Source organism: Chiroxiphia lanceolata, chromosome 10 (genome assembly GCF_009829145.1).
Source record: "Chiroxiphia lanceolata isolate bChiLan1 chromosome 10, bChiLan1.pri, whole genome shotgun sequence".
Lineage (NCBI taxonomy): Eukaryota > Metazoa > Chordata > Aves > Passeriformes > Pipridae > Chiroxiphia > Chiroxiphia lanceolata.
In genome coordinates, this window is record NC_045646.1 from 10381428 (window position 1) to 10401291 (window position 19864).

General features: G+C 50.9%; 1 protein-coding gene across 2 annotated transcripts; it reads right to left on the bottom strand.

The window, feature by feature from the left end:
- Positions 1–1524: 1524 nt before the first annotated feature.
- TFRC (transferrin receptor) lies at positions 1525–17564 on the bottom strand. Of its 2 annotated transcripts, none has more exons than XM_032697769.1 (19): positions 17459–17564; positions 15834–15904; positions 13900–14113; positions 13075–13297; positions 12737–12880; positions 12001–12097; positions 11503–11625; positions 10203–10298; positions 9922–10061; positions 9374–9543; positions 8949–9068; positions 8226–8311; positions 8058–8121; positions 7663–7730; positions 7210–7277; positions 6774–6855; positions 5606–5827; positions 4971–5111; positions 1525–4694 (listed from the first exon to the last, which is right to left on the bottom strand). In XM_032697769.1, the coding sequence occupies exons 2-19, from the start codon at positions 15864–15866 to the stop codon at positions 4452–4454; spliced, it is 2334 nt and encodes a 777-aa protein (XP_032553660.1). In that variant the 5' UTR covers positions 15867–15904; positions 17459–17564; the 3' UTR covers positions 1525–4451. The 2 variants fall into 2 exon arrangements, with proteins under 2 accessions (XP_032553660.1, XP_032553659.1); XM_032697768.1 differs by lacking the exon at positions 17459–17564 and adding an exon at positions 16866–17057.
- Positions 17565–19864: the final 2300 nt, after the last annotated feature.

Genomic DNA, 19864 nt, shown 5'->3' on the forward strand with positions numbered 1-19864 from the left:
CGCCGCCCCCCGGCTCCCCGCCGCCGGCGGCCACCAGCTCCTGGCCGCGGGGTAGCGCCCCCAGCCCCGCCTCCTGCACGCCGCGGGTGAAGCCCCCCTGCTCCTGCACGCCCGGGGCCACCCCGCCGCCCTCCGGCACCGCCGGGCTCAGCCCCCCGCCCTCCGGCACCCCCGGCGCCCCGCTCGCCCCCTGCCCCCGGATGGTGCACGCGGTCGCGGGCCCCGCCCCGGCCCCGCACGCTGGGGAAGCCCCCCCGCGCCGCGCTGCTGGAGCTCTGGAGCTCCGGTTCCACCGCCCCCTTCCCTTCCTCCCCTCCTGCCCCGCCGCGAGCCCGGCCGGCCCCCGGCCCCGCCCTTAAAGGCGCCGCGGCGCCGCTTTACGTAACGGTGGGGTGAGGACGGACGGACGGACGGACAGAAGGAAGGAAGGAAAGGCGGGCAGGGGGATGGGTGGAAGAGCCGCGGGTCGCCGGGATGGACAGACTCACCGCGGAACAGCACCAGGCCCCGGGACCGCTCCGCTGCGGGGACCCAGGACACTGGCTGCCCTGCGGTGCCCGAATCCCTTCTCCCAGGTAAGTGGGAGGGGGCTGTCCCCCCTTCCCTCTGCCCCGGCGGGGCTGGCGCTGCCTGGCCGCAGCAGGGCTCCCGCAGCCCCGGCCCAGCCTCTCGGGTCGCTTCGCACAGTCACCGCAGGGAGAGGAGCCCTGCCAGGCGCGGGCAGGAGCTGCGGGAAACGACGTGTTTCCAACAAGTAAATCATCCCGGTGGAAGAGGAGGGACCAGAGCTATGACGGGACAGCCCATAAGGGGCGAGCTGGTCTCCTGGAAAAGATGCTTCTCACCCCAAACAGTTCATCTTCTCGGGATGCAGTGTTTGTAAAGCAGGAGGTGAGACCAGCATTAGGGCCGGGGGAAGACAGGAGAGAGAAACTGAGCATATTTAAATCCAGAGTCCCAAACTCATGCAGTCTCATCTGAGGAGGCCTCCAGAGCCAAGGAGGCAGCTCCTCCTCTCCCAGAGCTTCCTGGGGCTCTAAGCACTATCCACATACCCATCTGGACCTTGGTCCAGGGGAGCTCCAGAGTGATGAGGGGCAGAGACAAGGCAGGACACAGTGGGGCAGCTTCCTGGGACAGTCACACACAGGCCTGTCCAGCTACCTTCTCACCAGCAGAGACCTGCAAAGCCACAGCCAGTGGGAAATCTGACAGTTCATCATCACATCATCCACCTCAACACTGCAGGCTCTTCAGAGTCAACGCCATGACCGAGAGGCAGGACATGGCCACGAAAGGAGTAGGGAGCCCAGGGGCTTGTATATGTTGCTCCTCCACCTCCTTGCCAGAGTCCTTATCCCAGTTGTCTGGGATGAGGCAGGACTTAGACGAACAGCATGGTGGTGGTAGTGGAGCTGCCAGGTACCAGCCCCGATGGGGCAGGAGAGCAGCCTTCCTCCAGCTGCTCAAGCTCACCCATGGCCACAAAAGCATCATGGCTTTACAAGAACCCACAAGAGAAGCTGAGTGTTCAAGATGCAAAATATTTATTGAAGCAAATAACAGGTAAGTATCCCACAGCAGTCAGATGCCAGCACTGAGCAAGATATCCCAACATCCCTGTAGTCACTGTTGTGCTGTGGAGACAGGCTTTGTCTTTTGTCTCTCTCTGCTGGCTATAAAGCACAAGATTAAGTCTGACATCAAGATGCATGCAAACACTACAGTGAGGACTCCTAGACAGCAGCTCTTATATGCCATCCAGAGAAGTGTCACTAGGAAACACTAACACAGACAGGGCTGTAAGAAGAGTTAAGGTGTCGAGTCTAGGGAACTCAGGGAAGAGCAACAAACTGCACAAGTCTGGGCATCAGGGTTCTAGAGACTGATGAAAATCCAGCCCTCCAAACTGGTGAGCACTAAGTTCAGTAACTTGGCTGGGGGCCTGTCCTTGCCCATTCCTGAAAAATGTTCTTTCCCTCAAAGACTACTGTTGGGGCTCAGGTCACTCACTCAGGTTAGGTTTAAATCCATATCAATGTGCAGTTTAGGTTAAAACTAAACTGCAACTTAGGGTTAAATGTGAGATCAAACTGCAGAGTACAGGGCTGGCAACAGCCAGCCAGGGCTGTTTGGGAAACAGGCAGCAAAATTTAGCAGGTATCACATGTCAGCAGTGCTCAGCTTCAGACTGGGAAGCAGAGCAGCACCATGAGAAAGGTGCCACTGATTTCCCCCCTCCACTCAACACCCAAAGTGGGCAAGACTGGAATTTCCAGCGAGAACTGGAGAGTGGGCTTCCCATGTGGGCATACCACCACTCTCCCAGTGCCACAGCAGGACAGTGTTAGGTGCACCCATCCAGAGCAGTGACCTGAGCCCACCACAAAGCTGTCAGCCCCAAGCCCTACATTCACCTTTAATTTCTCATGTGTTTGTAACTGATTTGAATGAAGTCTACAACATCACTACTAGTGCACACAGCCTAACTAGCCTAGTTTCCACTAAATATTCAAGCACTACTACCGTAGCTGGAAGCAGGAAGCCAATTCAAGACAGCACAGCTATTTGAAACAGTTCAGCCTATGGGGAAAGTAGAGTCTAAGTACATAACAGATTGAAGTTTGTATCTGCATCACCACAGGAGAGTGAAAAAATAGGACTGCAGGAGATTAATCCATGTTAGATACTAACCATCAAGCTTCGCAGATGACATTGCATGTTAAGCATAGAACAATTATGGGAAACACTGTCCCCGATAATTACGTACACCCATAGTGCAACATATGGAGGTCACTGCCTCCGATATAACACTGTGGTAGGCAAAAACTACCTTGTTCTTTACACATTATGGAAGACACTGCCCCCGATAATGTCAGTTAGGTTTCATGATACATTAGGTACTGGAAGTTTGCAGGAAGCTGCCATTTAAAAATCGTGCCAATGCCTAATCCGAGGTACAGGGAGTTTATGTGTGTTGCCACAGGTGGAACGAGGGCTACACAGCAAATCCCTCTTCTGGGGTTGGGGCCAGGAAGGAAGCTGTGCTCCCCATGAGAGCACACATCATCCAAAAAGGGGAGCAGGAAGGAGTCCAAAGCCCACGGAGGGGCACGGACCCTTCAAAGAAGCCAAATTTCTAGTATTTGAGTTTTCCACCCAGGTTTTCAGCATTTCAAGGATAAATTTGGAGCACAACCTGGAGACTCGCTACCAGGTCTACACCTTCAAGTTTTTTTCAGAGGGGTGTTTTTGCCACAGAAAGCTTAATTGCTAGTTTTCCATAACTTTTCGAGGGGCCTGTTTTGATTATTTTAAATGCAAAGTTCCAGTATCATGTTTTGATTGTAATAGCAGATGCTGCTTTATTCAAAAACGACAGTATAACTGTCATAATTATGGAAGGCACTGCTTCCGATAATTATCTTCTATAAAAAAACATTTATAGTGAACACTGTCACTGATAAATAAATAAAGAAATAAATATCTCAGTGCCAAACAAGAGCCATCTTGCAAAATGACATCAAGTCAAACAGGGTTTGGCCAGCAAGAGACTCGATTTCACACAAGGCCCCTGAGCAGCAAGTTCTGAAGTGCCAGTCTAGAGCCATTTCTCAATGATGCAAGACTCGCCGAGGTGCCAGCTAAGGGTATAAAGGGAACATTGGATAATCTTTGGGTCATTCTCCCTGGGTATTGATAACTGCCTTGGCAGAAGCAAGCCTCCAAGATGTCACTGGGATCCTGCTGTTGAGTAAAGGCAGGCCAGGCACTTCAGAGCTTGCTGATAATCCAGCACTTGCGGGTATTACTACATTTAATTTTTGAACTACAGCTCTCTACAGCTCTCTGCCAGAGAAGGGATCCTCATCACAAGTGTTTAGAGGAATCCATTCCCTGTCACTAGGCTTAGGGGGCCAACAATTAAAAGCCTAAATAAATGATATACCTCCCCACTCAAGGTACCAGTTCAGGACGAATCCAAGTTCTTGGTTCTCAAGTACACTGGAGATCAAGCCCTAGAAGCAGCTGTACACGACTGGTTGGGACTGTGGTCAGATGGGAGCCCGGTCAGAGGAGATTTCATGGTAATGTTAGTACCTGCCTTAAAACTGCCTCCTGTGAATTTGTCAAGGTGAGATTTAAATTTTGTGTTCAACTTTGGTCAAAAAAGCTTTGTTGCCAGAAAATCTACAGAAAGGTAATACCATGTTAGGGAGTAGGTTTCGTTTGGGTTTCAGGGGTTTTCAGTTAGGTTTCATGATACCTAAAGTACTGGAAATTTGCAGGAAGCTGCCATTTAAAAATCGTGCCAATGCCTAATCTGAGGTACAGGGAGTTTTTGTGTGTTGCCACAGGTGGAACGAGGGCTACACAGCAAGCCCCTGCACACACAGCTCTCCTGTACCTTAGAGAGGTAATCCTGTACCTTAACCAGGTGTTTGCTGTGCCTAGAATTCATTGTCTGTATTCCAGATATCACCCACTAAAGCATTGGCAGCCCCTTTAATGGTCCAGGTCACCAGCGCCAGCTGCTCTTTCAGTGTGTTCACATCCACACTGTCTTTGTTGTCTCTCAGCTGCTTCAGGTTCTCCAGCAGACTTGGCAGCGTGTGGGAGCCTTTCCCGAAGAAGATGTGGCGAAAGGGAGCATCTTTTGGTGAGAGGAACGGGGAGAGGAAGTCATACTCCACCTGAGCAGAGGGGCAAATTTAGGGTTATGCTCTGGCCTCCCAATCTGTCTCAACATGAGCTGCCAACCTTTGATCCCCAGTCAGCCCTTTCCCACAGCAGCTCTGTAAGGGCCAGACCCTCTTTCAAATGCAAGTGCAGAACTCAGCCAGGTTGACACTAAGCAAGTGGAAGAGACACCAGTTTGCATAGTGCCCATGGCCCCTTAGGGAAGGGCCCATCCCAGCCAAGCACTCTCTTCCTTCATGAAGAAAGAAAAACCAGTTGTAGATACCCACCTTCATCATCCTGTCGTTCAGGGCTCTGCGGACAATCCTGTTTTCCTTGTCACTGTTTGCAATGTCTCTTCTCAGTGCATCTGCAGCTCGCTGAAAGTCACCACGGGCAAAAAACAGCCAGTTCAAGGTCAGCCCCAGTGCCTGCAAGGGAGGAACTGTTAGCAAACCTGATTTTCTTCTTTTGCTGCTCTCTTACCAAAAGAAAGTTCTTTCTTTTGTTGTTGTTGGGGTTTTTTTTGGGTTTCTTTTTCCCCCAGTTTAACCAAGTAGCAGAGCAAGTTCTTGGCAGGCTCTTCTGAGGTCACTCCCCACCCACAGTTTCTCGTAGGCTTTCAGCAGAGGTGTAAATGAGTGGCAAAGCTGCACTATGCTGTGAATGATAACCAGAGGAGAAATCCCCCACATCCACTTCCTCAAGAGCTCACCACAGCCAGATTAGCTGGATTTGTCACAGAGTAGCCACAGCTACTCTGCCTGCACTGCTCCATAGGAACATCGATTCTCGTCACACTTTGCTACACTCCTATGCCCAAAGGGGGAAGACATCCACCCTGCTGTACCCCTGACACGGGGCCTTATTAGCACATGGCCCCTGACCATCTGCAGGGATTCAGTGAAATCGGAGTCCTCCTTACCTTCACTTCCTCATCAAAGGACAAAAACCTCTCCTGGAATGATAGCAATTCTTCACTATATCTATCAAAATCCAGGAAGAGCTCATGATCATGGGTCAGCCTGAGAGCTACTTGTCCAGCAACTTCTGCAGCAGCACGCATAAGAGCATACAACTTGTCAATCTTCTTCAGGTTCATCATGGTGTCTCCAGTAGTGCCCAAGAAGGCATATTCCTCATCTTTCTGCAAGAAAAAAGGTGTTGAATTTAGCCAGGAATGCTTTTCCAGCTAGATTTTTTTCATCCCCCACCACAGGTAGCTTGCTACTTCCACCACATGCCAAATCCCTGTGCTGCTAAGACATGAGACTGGAGTGGCAAAACATCAAAGCACGGGGAAGGGAATGGAGCTCCTGCATTTCATCCCTCACAGTTTCCAGTAATCAGCAGGATGTTCTGTTAGTTTTTTGGACCTGAAGACATACAGACCTTTACCCCCCCAGAGATCTCTGCAGAAGTGCAGGTGGGCAAATCTCACCACCCAGTCTGATATGTGGAGGCAGCACCCTCCAACCCTTCTTGTCAGGATAACTCAAGTTTTTCTGTGAAACAAGTCTAACACTAACAAACCTAAGCATTCATAAGAGAGGGAACTGCTATTAGAAAGGCTCCCAGCTGCACACCTGCAGCAACAGGGCTGGTGTCAGCCCCTGCTGCAGCAGCAGACCCAAACAGTCTGAGTATTTGCTCTGGTCAACAGTATCACTTCCCCAATGCCCTCTGCTTGCTGACCAGCAGGCTGTAGTACAGTCTTTCACTGATGCAGCAACAGCTTGACATCTTTTTAGTGCTTTTAGCTTCTGAATCATTGACATCTGAGCCTCCAGAAGAGCAAGTCCCCCCTCTCCCAAAAAACCACAAGCATCCAGGACTCTGGAATAGAGACTGTAGGCCAGCCTTGTCCCAGGAGCAGCCTTCACAGCAAGTACTGCCACAGCCACTGGGTCCAGAGGCTGTACCTCATTCCCCTCAGAGGCTCTTGCACGGACAGAGAGCTTGGGACAGCACCTTGTGCTCTGCCATCCTGGAGAGCAGATATCCTTACATCACTCTGCATGGAATGAGTACATCAGGCAGGCATACATCACTCTGCATGGAATGAGTACATCAGGCAGGCACACAATACTTACGTTGCAGAAACCAAAGGAAACCACTGGGATTCCTGAATAGGCCAGGAAAGGGAACGCTGCATTATCCAGATCAAGGGAAACGCTGCAGAAAATAAGACTGAATAGTTACCAACTGGTTTGGGCATCCCAAGAGAAAAGCTAAAAGCCCTACAGCTGAAGCTCTGAGCCAGCTGGACTACCCTCTGTAGACAAGACTGAAGGAGTCCCAGCCAAATACCAAGGGCTGCCTGTCCATTTCCAGCCACTGGACTTGGTACAAGGCTCTTCTTGCCCTCCAGAAAGGTGTCTGGGCTGCCCACAGGCAGCTTGGGGCAGCAGAGAGAGATAGAGCCCACCTCAGACAGCAGTATGACACTCTAGCAAAAAGAGCAGAAGCCATTTGGTTTGCTCCTTTATGGAGATCTGCCTTCCCAGAGAGATGGATAACAATACTTACACTTTATCCATCCAGGCAGAGCCAACTCTGTTATACAGGCTTCCCGAATCCTTTGTTGGGTCCTTCACCTGCACAGAGATGACAGTCACTGCACTTTTCTGACCTCTGCTTGGGCTTCCACATTCCATCCTGGAGCTTGCATTGCTGTGCAGATGCCAGAGTCAGGTGTGCTCCCCTGACCTTTCTCCACACAGGCACAGTTCATGCAGGACAGGAGTTCACCTCCCACTGAACTGTGGCACTTGCTGATTTTAGATTCTGCATGTCTGAACTGCAGTTTCCAGAGCCCAGCTGATTTCAGACAGAGCCCTCCAGAATATCTCAGCTTTTCTCCTAAATGGGGCTTTCTCCACAGAAGGTGCCAGCTGGGGAAAGTGACCCAGCACAGCTCTATCTGCTTTCAGTTCCTCCTAAAACCAGTCACCTTGATGGGCCCAAAGCCCTTCAACTCACCCCCTTCATAGTTCTCTCCAGCAACGAGTATAGCAATGGGCTAGCAGAAATCTTCATGTGGTTGGAGCCTGCAAAAAATGAAAGGGTGTTTGACATGGTGGTATAATCGACCACTCCTACTAGAGCTGTTCAGTCCTGATCTACAGCTTGTTGCCAGAGGATCTTCAACAGACACAGGACAGTCTACTGGGACCTAGCACAGCTGACTCCTCTGGCTTAGGCTGCAGCAGCTTCCTGGCTTTAATGACAGCAGAATAAATGGAGTCACACCAGTCTTCAGCCAACCACCCACCATCAGCCTCTGGCACAGCCCCCATTCCTAGAGGTTAAGGGATGTCTGTTCAAGCTGTTCTAGTCCCACTCACTTTCAAGAAACTTAAAGAGTAGCAGGTTACCTAAGACTGCAGCATCCAAGTTAATGTAAGTGAAGGCTTTGGCATGCAGCGAGGTGGAGTACCCCTAGAACAAATCAAGTATTTTAATAAGATCAGCAGTAGCAGGATGTTTAATCCACAGGAACAACTGTGCAGTCATCACACAGAATTCTGTTAAACACACAGTACCTCCAGCCACTCAGTCGCACCCACAGCTCCGAACTCTCCGGCACTCCAGCTAGCAAAGATAATGCTGCGCCTTGGTTTGTAGCCATCTGCAAAGAGAGAGAGACTGAGACATCTGCCCTTCCCCCATGGAGATGCAGATTAGCACTGCGGGCCTGGGATGATGAATTGCCTGGTCCTGAGACAGCACTGAAGCATTCTGGCTGCTGCAGACAAATGTGCACACTAGTGGCTGTGTGGACACTGTACCCTGCTTCCCCCCCCCCCCCCGTTGCATAACTGCAGAGGAAAACAATGCTGTCTGCATTTCCCCCCTGTTATTTAGCTGCCTGAGCCCAAAATTAACCCTGGAGACAAGTGCACTCACACTAAGTGCCACCATGCAGTCCCCACTGCTCCAGCTGGTCAGCCACTCCAGGGTTTTCCCACCTTCAGGCCCAGCTGTCCAACAGACAGCTCAAGTTTAAGGTTTGCATTGTGTGTTATCCAAGGATATTCTTGCATTTTGACCATACCAGGTACAGGGAGGCAGTCCCTTGGAAGCAAGTGCTCACTGCAGACAAGTTGTCTGTATTGGACAAGTAAGTAACAGTTTCTTGGGAAGCTTTGTCAGATTCCCTGTGCCTTCCAAAGCACTGTTTTGCAACTGGGCTCTCCAGTGTTAACACATGCAGAGCTAGACCTGCATCACCTCCCACCCTCATGCTTTTGTTCAAAAATACTTACCCTTTTTCACTATGTCCGAGATCACACGGGCAAGTTCCAACAAGATGGCAGTGCCAACGCCAGCCTTGGCCGCTCCTGGGCCCCAGGAATCTCTCTGGGCTCCGATCACAACATACCGATCTGTAAAGGAGACATCAAGATCTGAGCTCCAAGCTTCAGGTTGCAAACACCATTTATCAGAGGAGCAGCTTTCGGCTTCTGTACTAGGAGGAAAGTCTGCAGTCTGACCCCTGAATCTGGCACACCAAGTGCTTTCATTTAGCCTTTCCCTGGCAGCACGGTTCAGCTTTCTCTTTGATCCTCAGGGAAAGGTCTTGGTTCTGCTGAGGAAGTGGTTGTCTGACTGGGAGCAGCTGTCATGTTCTGATGATCACAGAAGAGAAAGGGTTCACCTCAAGACTCAGCCACAAGGCAGCTGTTGTTACCTGGTTCTTCAAATCCCTTGATAGCACCAAAGATGTTCAGAATCTTCCTGTCCACCATAACGTTGTTCACGGTCAGTTTCACTGTCATCTTGCTTGTGGGGCTCACCGTCACCTTACATCCCATGATCCCAGATTTCCACTCCAGAAGGCATGCGTGTCCATCCATTTTGCTGAGGGAAAAAGAGAGATCCATTGAACTGACGATCCAGCTCCGACCTCATTTAGTTATTGTGTGAAAAAAGGACACCTGCAATTGCAAGTGCAACCTGTTTCAAGGCCTGCCTAGGAAATAGTTTGAAGTCCTGCACCAGTAATTATGCAGGGAGGGGTAGGATGCAGAGGTCAATAGAATCCAACACTAGATTAAGTTCAGTCTATGATACGAGACAAATACAAGTGACAGTTCTCCAGCCAGTTGCAGAACGCACTCCCTGCCACACACAGCAGAGAGCAGCAGAGAGCTCCCTGGCTCACAGCACCTCAACACCATCCTCCCGCCTACAAGAGGGCCCCAGCAGCTCAGCCTGTAAGCCAGGAGAATCAGTTACCTGAACAGCTTGCCTGCTGCTTCGCTAGAGATAGTCTGAACAGGAATGCGAGGTAGTCCAGAAGATTCCACTGGTGGGAACTGGGTGTGGTTGAAAGAAGGGAAGCCTGGGGTGAAAGGGTCTCCAGTTCCAAGGTGGGCCTGTGAAAAGCAAGAAGAGTCCTCAAGTCTCAGAGGAGCCCAGCAGTTTTCATCTACACCAGGGCACGAAGCACTGCTGCAGGCTGCAGCCCTCAGCAAGAGAGGTTCATGGGAACAAACGGGAGCCAGCTGCCTACTCACATGTGCAAAGGGGACAAGTTTCTCGGTGTACTTGTATTGAAAGGGGTCCAGGTACATCAGGGCACCAACTGCTCCTTCCTCTCTGGCATTTGCAACCTGAAGCAAAGAGAAACATTTACTGCATATCTGCGCTGCAAAGCAAGGGGAGTTAAGGCAAGTACATGGAATAATGGTGGGAAGGGTTGTGCTCCTTGATCCCCAACTTCACAACAGATTTTAACAGCTACCAGACACTGACAGATACACAAGGCACCTGAGTCCCAGCATCTCAGTCCTACTCCAGGCAGAGTGTGTCTAGCACCTTCTTGAACAGTTACGACACACCACAGTTAGTGTCTCACCCTGTGATTCCTTCGGCTCGTGCTTGCTCCTCTGAGCAGCTTAAAAGACAGATGTTATTTAATTTTGATTATACTCCACCTGTTTTCCCAAGATGAGGTTAGTCTCAAGAGAAGCAGCCACTGGAGGCTCATCTTCACATGGAAAATGGAGGCAGAGTGGCCTAGCCAGGTCCCTGTTTAATACACCTACAACCCAGCTGCCTCTGATATGCCACCGGTACAAACACTCTTGCAAGGCTGGACAAGTTTGAAAAACAGGGGGGATTGGAGAACCAGTAACCACCCTCTGTGGAAGCACTTTTCAGCTCTGCCTGTGTCTGATGCATGCAGACAGGCTGAGTCCTGTGCCCCAGCCTCCCCAGGAGCACCGTCTGAAGGGCAGCTCTGGGTCAGACCTCAAACAGGTTTACATACAGAGCACTTGGATCCTCTAGGCTGCTTGGATATTCTGTTCTGCTCCCTACAGAGGGAACACTACACCAACGTGCAAGGCCACTGGCTGGGCATGCAGTGCCAGCACCATCACTTGGTCCAAGTGAACAGTCAGCAAGACACTGCAGCCAAGCTTTGAAAGTATCTGACTGCAGCAGCCAGAGGTGCTCTGGAGGCAAGGCCATCCTGCTTCTAGTAGCCCTATGGTTGCATCTAGTGATGCAGCTCTGCACCCTGTAGCTCCCAGGCTGCCTCCCTCTGCCTCCCAGCTCCAGCACTCCAGATGCCTGGCTGTTCCAGCAAGACTGCTGGAGGCCAAGAAGAATGGCACCATGAACGGTAACAAGCTCTGCTCAGCCTTGGCATCCAGACCTGCACGTGGAGGCTTAGAGCAGACAAGCAAGACCAGACCTGTAGGGACAAGAATTCTACAAACCTAATGAAGACACACCTTTATGCCTCAAAGAGGAGGAAGCATAGCTTCCTGCTGCCAAGTTTGGCCAGGCTTTGGGGCACAGACTGCTCACCTTCTCAGCAAGGGTTATTTTTCCAGCTCTGAAGATGACTATAGTTCCATTCATTGAAACACCCAGATTTCGTATCTTCTCAAAATCATCTTTCAGTCCATAGTTCACATGAACTGGTTTGCCCTGGAACAGAAACACAGGTTAAAAATGCAGCAGTAAGATACTTGCAACAGCCTACAGAGTCACTGTAACAGTGACTCCTGTTAACAGCAGGGAGCTGAAGCTCAGCCATGTCAACTGATCACATGCAACATGCCTCTTGGAGCAGCACTTCTGCCAAGGTTCCTGTTTGGATCCCAGCAGGGAAGTTTAAAGTTACTTCTGCATCTTCCTCAAGTCATAAGACTATGTGGGCCCACTCCTCACCCCACTCTCACCACCTCCAGCTTTCTAACTAGGGAGGGCTTATACATTCTGTATCATAAAGGGACATATTTTGGACATTGCCACGTGGTAAGTGTGCAAAAACATTTCCAGGATCCTCCTGGAGTCACTTACAACAACTGTGCCAGTCTTGCTGTATGCCACATATGCACTGGGACTCTCCAGTACCTCTTCAACACCATTTTGCTCAGTAGACACTTGGTTGTTGCTGCTGTTAAACATAAAGAGACAGCGTTATATTCTTTCATACAAGAATTTAACTAACTCTCATATTCAGTCTGTGCTCTAACAGTTCTGAGCAAGTCAGCAGAGCCTGAAACAGGCACACTCATCCCAGTACTTCCATGCAAGAATCTCTGGGGTTGTTCAGAGACATTAATGAAGGCTGATTTCTAAGCAGATTCATTTCCCCCGACACAAAGGGGCAAGTAAAACATGAGGGTACGAGCTGTCAGACAACACAATGCCTGTTGATACCCTCCTGAGCTACTAGAGGAAGCACTGCCAGGTGTGCAACACCTGTCAGGATGACAAGATGGAGTCGCCTGTGCTAACAGATTTAGACACAGGGAATCTGCCCTTCAGCTGAGTTTTCAATCAAGTTTGTTTTCTCTCCACTTCCTAAGCATACTTTGAGGAAACAGCTGTCCCAGGAAAAATCTGCTGCTACCAGATCCTCTGAAAGCCTGAGAAGAGGCAAGAGCAGCTACTGCTTGGCTAGATTGAGGCCTTCTTTGGAGAGTGGTAACTGGCTCACAATTTTCACACCATTTTCAGCAGAAATCACATTTGCTCAAGACTACAGATACCCATGCTGTAAGGAAGAGATGCCATCTCTTCATTAACATACCTGCCTTTATCCTGCAGCTTAATGTAGTGCTCATCATTCCACACCTCGTCCAAGCGGAAGCTGGTGAACTGGTCATGAATGTAGCTGGCAGTGGTTTCATCTTCAACCTTGCCAGCTTCAAAAGATGTCTTACCTTCTCTTTGCCTGTAAGTAACAGATATATGCACAGCTTAAGCTACAGCACCAGGTTGCACTGCAGCCTGCAAAGCCATTTAAGCCCATGTTTAACACATGCCACCCTACATCACCTGTAAGGCCCTTGTTCTCCAAAGGAGCTGAGTTCTGCTCACAGGCTGTGCCTCTCTCAAAGCTCTAGCTAAGCTTTCTGCAACTGTTACCTCAGGTTTGCCTCAAGTTGTGCAGTTGACAGTTTATCTGACAACATGGCTCTGAGGTCAGGCCAGTATAAGACACGTGGTCCAGGAACCTCTTCTTCCTCAGTTTCATCATCATCCGATAAGTAAGATGCGGTAGGAGTCATCTCACACTTGCCACTTCCATCCAGACACCTGCTAACGTTCTGCATTCGTCCACGGTAGCTCAAGTAGCCGATCAGAAACCCTACGGACAGAACAAGTATTTCTTTGTGCTGCAGAGAGATGACTGAACCAGCCCTACACCACACGGCATCAGGGTTAAGATGCATCTCTGCTCTCACACCATTTTGACAAGATCGCTTACCCAAGGACAGATAGAAATATGCAGCCTGACATTTTGCCTGAGCTGGCTTGTTTTAAGGGGCACTGTAAATCCGATCTTGTGCTTGGCAGTACTTGGGAAGGAGAATGCTTACTTTAGGTCAGTGACAGTGTTAAAACCTTAAGAGACGAGCACCAAAGGCTTTATTGATCTGCTGACCCACATCTCTACAGAAGTATTACAAGTTAATGGAGGGAAAACCACCAGTAAGACTTCCACAAGGACCAATTTGCCCTTCAGCTAAGTTCCACTGCCAAACTTCACACTTCCTTGTGCCAATTCTGTAACAACTTCACACTTCTGTACCATAAGGCTGAGCCAGACATACTTAGCGACAAAAGGCTGCAGCCTGGATCCTGGTTCTTTAATTATCTCCCAAAGCAATACCAATTCAAATGTTAATAGCCTCAGATACTTTCAATACCAGCGTCCACTTCATGCAGTTGCCTCCCACCCTTCCTTACCAATCAGAAGGAGGAGGACCGCTGCCATGATTAGGAAGCAAAGGTTTTTGCCATTCCTCCGTGCAGGCGGCATGGTGGCATGCAGGTGCTCTGGTCTCCCAACTTCCCCTCCTTCCTCATCATCAGCAGAGAGCTTCATCTCCACATGGCTGTTGTCTCCATCTGTTTGCCGGGCAATGCTGAAGCGCGTGTACGACATCGGCTCGCCACCAAACTGCGTTGAAAGAGAGCCATGTTATCCAAGAGTTTGCTCCACCAGCCTACAGTCCTTCCAGTCAGCAGCTCCAACCCAAACACAGGTTGTTCACCTGCAGATGCTCCAGTGCAAGCAAGCATTTTGTCAATAAGTCAACTTGGCTGTTTTAAACAGTTAAGACTCAGATCCACTCAGGGTCTCCAGAGTCTATTTAGCATCTATTTACCCTGCACAAGTTCAGATCAACACTGATCAGAGTCCAGCTTGGAGTGTGTTACAGATATGACACAGCCAACGGCACCGGCATTTCCCATGTGACCCCACGGGAAAGGCTGATTCAAGCAGAAACTCTCAGTCTGAATCAGAAGAGCACAGATCTGACTTGAGTGGGTATAACTCACACTTTGATGAGGACAGAGGAAAGGGAAGGCAGCCCCTCCACGATTGTGCCTTTGAGCCACATCCACTTTGACGTAAATACTCTCATCCAGCATCTAGCTAATTTTGTATTACACTGCCTAAGGCTACTCTTAAATTACACTATTGGTAGTGTTACAAAGCAGCTGGGCTGAAAAGAGATTACCCTTGGGAATCACGCTACCTCAGCTAACACGAAAGCTGAGGCTACACCTCCTGCACCCACCAGCGCCTGGCACCATTTGACAGGTGTTTACCAGTGCCCCAGCAGAACTTCCAGTCTGGAGCCCACTTTTCTAAACAGGTGCAATGCACAGCCCAACCCCCCACAGAACAACCGCCTGTGCACAAGGCAGACGCTCTGATTAACTCAATTCCAGGCATAGCAGAACCACTCAGCTTCCATTAGAGACACTGAAATTGCCTGCAGCCACGGTTGTGCTGGGGAGTGGCAGCAGACTGGCTGAAAGGCCAGAGGAATAGCTTTGGGAGCAACAGTCCTGCAGCCCCTCCCCACTGTACTGGAGAAGCAGCTGGTGACGAGCATCCAAGCCCTGTTACAACCTCAGCAGCTCATCCACAGTTCTCAGCACACATCAGCAGCTGCAAATGAAGAGACCAGACATCTGCTCAGCTGGTTAAAAGAAAACAATGTCGTTTCAGACCTGCGGTTCCACTCTGGCTCACACTACCCACAATGAAGTGGCTGGCTGTTCACATTTTGGATAGGGCAATGCTGCAGTCTGTCCTAGCAGTCTCCCTGCTCAGCTGCTCGGCCTCCCTCACACTTGAGGCATGTCCTCACACAGAGGACATGCCCCAACCCCACATATCCTCCCTACTTGTTCACAGAGCAAACCACCACATTCCCAATCCTAGCCTAGGGTCATTTCACAATCCAAGCTCTCTAAGACCAGCAGGTTTGGATGAGCAAATTCAGAAATACCTCCTCCTGCACATTTGTTTCAAAGGACAGGTCACTTTCCAAAGCTGGACTCGTGGTTGAATTCCTACCCCCCAAGGAAGAATAGACTTCCTCCTGGAACACTGTTCAAGGTTTGCCCCTCCCCTCTTTCTTACCAGCTTCTTAAGAGACTCAAGATATGATAGCAGTTAGTGGTAACCCCACCAACACTGAAGCACTTCCTTATCATGGCCAGCTAGTTACAGTGACATTCAGCTCACAACCCACACAGCAGCACCCAACTCTGCTTTCGATTCATCATCATCTCTGATACTGACATGGACGTTGTCAAACCTTTCTTCTGCAGTGCTGTCAGCTCACCACAAGATGAAATGGCACTGGAGGACTGTGTCTTACCAAGTTTGAGATTGCTGCTCTGGCATGGTCCATTGCCCTCTGGAGGAGTGCACACCAACTTGACCAAAGCCCTAGAAGTTCAGAACACAACAAGTCAAGTCAGGCTGTTCCCCTGCCACTACGTAACACATCCAAGGCCAGTCACTGACACAGCGCACTGCCTACCCAGGGATTTTCTGTGTATACTTCTATGTAAGTCACAATGTTAGCAAATCTACATCAACCTTGAATGCAACCTAGAAGTTCCCACTGCAAATATAAGCTCCAATGAACAAATTAGCTCTTTCTGTTGAACTCCAGGCATAGTAGGGGGTCTCAAATGGCTAAGTTCAGCCAAGGGTCTTATTAATGGTAGGGACACCTCCACTCAGGGAGTGCTGGAAAGAGGCATTTGCTCAACTGTGACAATGGACTCCAGATATCTAAGGTTCCTGGGGTCTGTCTCAATGACAGGAAGAGTCTGACTGGTAGACAGAAGTGGTGCAAGGCATAAAGCAAAGCAGCATAAGCTCCAACCCCGCCAGAACACTTCTAATAGCAATACCCCTTCTAGATGGCTATGTTCTCTACCATTTTATGAAGGCAATTTCTGTCTTGAACAGTCTCCGTGAGTCGCCGAGAGTAACTCTCCAAAATCATTTTGGTAACTTTAAAAATTCTAATTTCTCTGTAGACGGCAAACATATCTAACAGGTAAATTGTAACTGATTTACTTCAGCGTTTATTGCTGAAAAGATGCTTGAAAAAAGCTTTGTAAGTTAGCGAGTGCCTAGACAGGTGTTTAGGCTGGAAGCATGCAACCTGAGTGTGCCCTCAAGCAGCGCTGCTAAGAAGTGGTTTTGAACTGGTCTTCAGGTGCACGTGGATTAGCACTACACCTGGGAGCTCTGCAAGGTTTAATTTTGGGATCAAAGGTTATTAATGGCCGCCGTTCCTTTCTCCCTTTGTTTAGGGCAAAACCACATGGAGGTGAAACCCCGACAGTTTCGAGAAGCCTTTTCCCAGTGACAATCTGAGGCCATAGGCTTTCACCTGGCAGGCAGGACACAACACGGCTGAGCATACGGAGGGGCTCCTAAAACCTAACCCAGAGAGGCAGTGAAGTTCAAAGGGCCTGCCAGGAACCGCAACTGGCAGGGATGCTCGCGGCTCCCACAGCATATAACCCCGAGCCCCCAATCCCTCAGAAATACGGTACAGAGGAGAGAAGGAAAAAAAAAAAAAAAAAAAAAAGAGAAGAAAACGCCGCACAGCAGCAGCCGCCCCGAGGGCCTGGGCGTCCCCAGTATCGCGGGCAGGGCCTGGCTGCGGACCCGAGATAAGCGGCGCGAGCGATACGAGATGGGCCGAGGGCACGTCTCCTCCGTGCCCGGCGCGGGAGACGTGCGGGGCCGCGGCGGCGGCGGGGCCGCTCTGCCCATCAAGGTCAGCGGCGCTGCCGCATGCGCCGGCACCACGTGCTGCCCGCCCCGGGCTGCGGCGGCTGCTGCCCTCGCTGCTGCTGCTGCTGCGGCAGCGCCGCCGGGGCGGCCCCTGCGCGCCGCCTCCCTCCTTCCCTCCTCGCATTTCACCCGCCAGCTCCCGCTCCCGCGGCTCCGTCCCCGCGGTCCCGCGCCCGCGCTCACCCGCCGCCGCTCCGCGCCCCGCCGGGGCTGAATTGCGGCACCGCGGGGGCAGAGCCTCCCGCCTGCGCGCCCCCGCCGACCGGCCAATCCCGGCAGCAAAGCGACCGCCCTCCCCATATCCCGGCAGCGCCCGCCGCTCTCGGCCCGCCCCCCGCGCACGTCCGCCGCAAGATTGAACCGGGGTTGTAGTACTGCGATAAAGCACCTTCGGTGAAGGTGACTTCCCCGCCTGCCTGGGCAACCTGTTCCAATGCCTGACAACCTGAACAGTGAAAAAAAATTTTCTGATATCTACTGTGAATTTCGCTTGTGTCAGCTTTCTCAGCTTAAGGCAATTTCTTCTCATCCCCTCCCTGTAGGCGAGGTAGAAGAGGCTGGCCCCCACCTCTTTACAACCTGCTTTCTTTATAAAGACTGAAGCTGCGCTCTGTATAAATTGCCTTTGGATGCCCTCGGTGCAGCGGAGGAGCCGCTTACCCAGTGGATATATTTCACTTGGTTCACACCACCGAGTCCCGGCTTCCCCGCGGGAAGGGCTGGAAGCGAAGCGACCACCCGCCGTGCAGGGCGGGAGTTGAGGTTAACACCTCTTCGTGGGAAGGGATGCTTGTACAGCAGCCAAAAGAAGGACCAGGTCACGATTTGGCCTCATTCCCACCCTCTCAGCATTTTGAGGGATAAGGGCAGGAAAAATATTTTCCTCCCCTGGGTGGTGCAAACCAGACACAGGACTTGCTCTGGCTTGGGAAGCTCTGAGCATCTTTGGGTCCCAGCAAGTCATGCACACTCAGGGCTGCCTTTTTAGGTCTGAATGAGCAAAGACACCCAGGGTGCCTTTCCTTTGTATTGGGCTACCCAGATTGCTATTTTATTTGCACTATGGGAAGCGTGAAAGGCGTTATGAGTTTCAGACCCTGGAGTGCATAAACACAAGAAGCATGAACAGCCCATATCAGGCCACCTGTGGCCCAGCATGAGAGAAGGTCGCTGCTTCCAGCCTCCGTCCTTCAGCTCAGGGCATCCCTCAAAAGCATGCCAGGAACAAGGAACGCTTCAAGGTTTGCGTGTGCGCATGTTCAGCAGTGCTGTGCTCATTTGTCCCTTGCTCATTAAAAAAATAAATCAGTAGGCCTGGATTATTGCCTCAAATCCTCTCCCGGGAAAGAAGGACGGGAGCAGAAAGTTTGTAGTTTTGCAGAACACATGATTGCAAAGAGGATTATGTTTTGTGAAAAGCAATACATTCCTGCGCTGATAAAGGGGGGATTAACTAGACCTGAAATTCTCTGCGGCTGTCTAGAGACAAGCCTCTAAAGCATCTCTCAGGCAAGACATGCTGGTAGACCTGTCAGTCCTGCTTACCAGTGGAGGTTTGAGCCAGGCTCCAGTGGCCAGGCTCTCTCTTCTCTGGCTCTGTCCCTCACCAGTGTGATGATGCCAGTCATGGAGGGGAAAACTGTTGTCACTCGGTGTGTGACTGCCCTGTGGGACATGCTGCTGGTGGGTGCCTCGGTGGAAGCCCAAGGCTTAAGAGGCTTCAGAAAGAGTTTAGATCAGTCCTGCAAGATGGATCCTCTGATAGTTTCTCAGTGTAATGGTCTGGATGTGGCCTGCTGCTCAGGAAAGTGTAACCTGAGGAAAACCGTCCAAGCTCTGCTCAGATTTTTATGCTCCTCCTGGGCTTCCCCCTCCAAGCCCTCACCTTCTGGTAGCACCTTTACTGGTGCATGCTGGCTGGGCACACTGTGCCAGGGCTGCAATCACCACCCACCTGCGCTGCTGAGCAGAGCAGCAATTCCACACCGAGGTCCCGCTGGAGGAGGAACATTTCCTGGAGCAATGCTGCAATGCGCATAAGGAAAGCAACAGCAGTTTGATTTATTCCTTTCTGTGGCATCTATCTGCTGGGCCACCCTTCCAGGTAGCGGGGGAGGTGCTGTGTGCCACACTATGCCAGCTCCGACCTGCCCTGACAGATGTTTGCTGCAGGTGTTTTCTGTTCCCTCTCACAATGTGCGTGTGCTCAGTAGTCAGTTCCCCATTTCTACACCTGCCAGGAAAAAGATAAGAAAGCTGACATTTTAGAAACTCTGATATTTTTGCACCCCAGCTGGTGTTGGCAGTGAAATACATTAAAATGAAGGTTCTTCAAAAGCAACATGGTACCCGTGAGCAGTGGAGTACCCTTCACCTTGCAGGCAGGGAGTGAGAGTCAGCTGGCTACTGGCACTTGGTGGCTGATGCCACCTCCCTCAGGCCTGGCACCTGTGTAGTTCACACAGTGGTGCCTGTACTGCTGCGATGCTGAGCCCATGTGCTCAGGCTGCCCTGCTCAGACAAAAATCTTTGCAAGGAGCAGAGATAGCCAGAGATGGGAAATGGTCGAGGAGGAAAGAGGATGTAGGA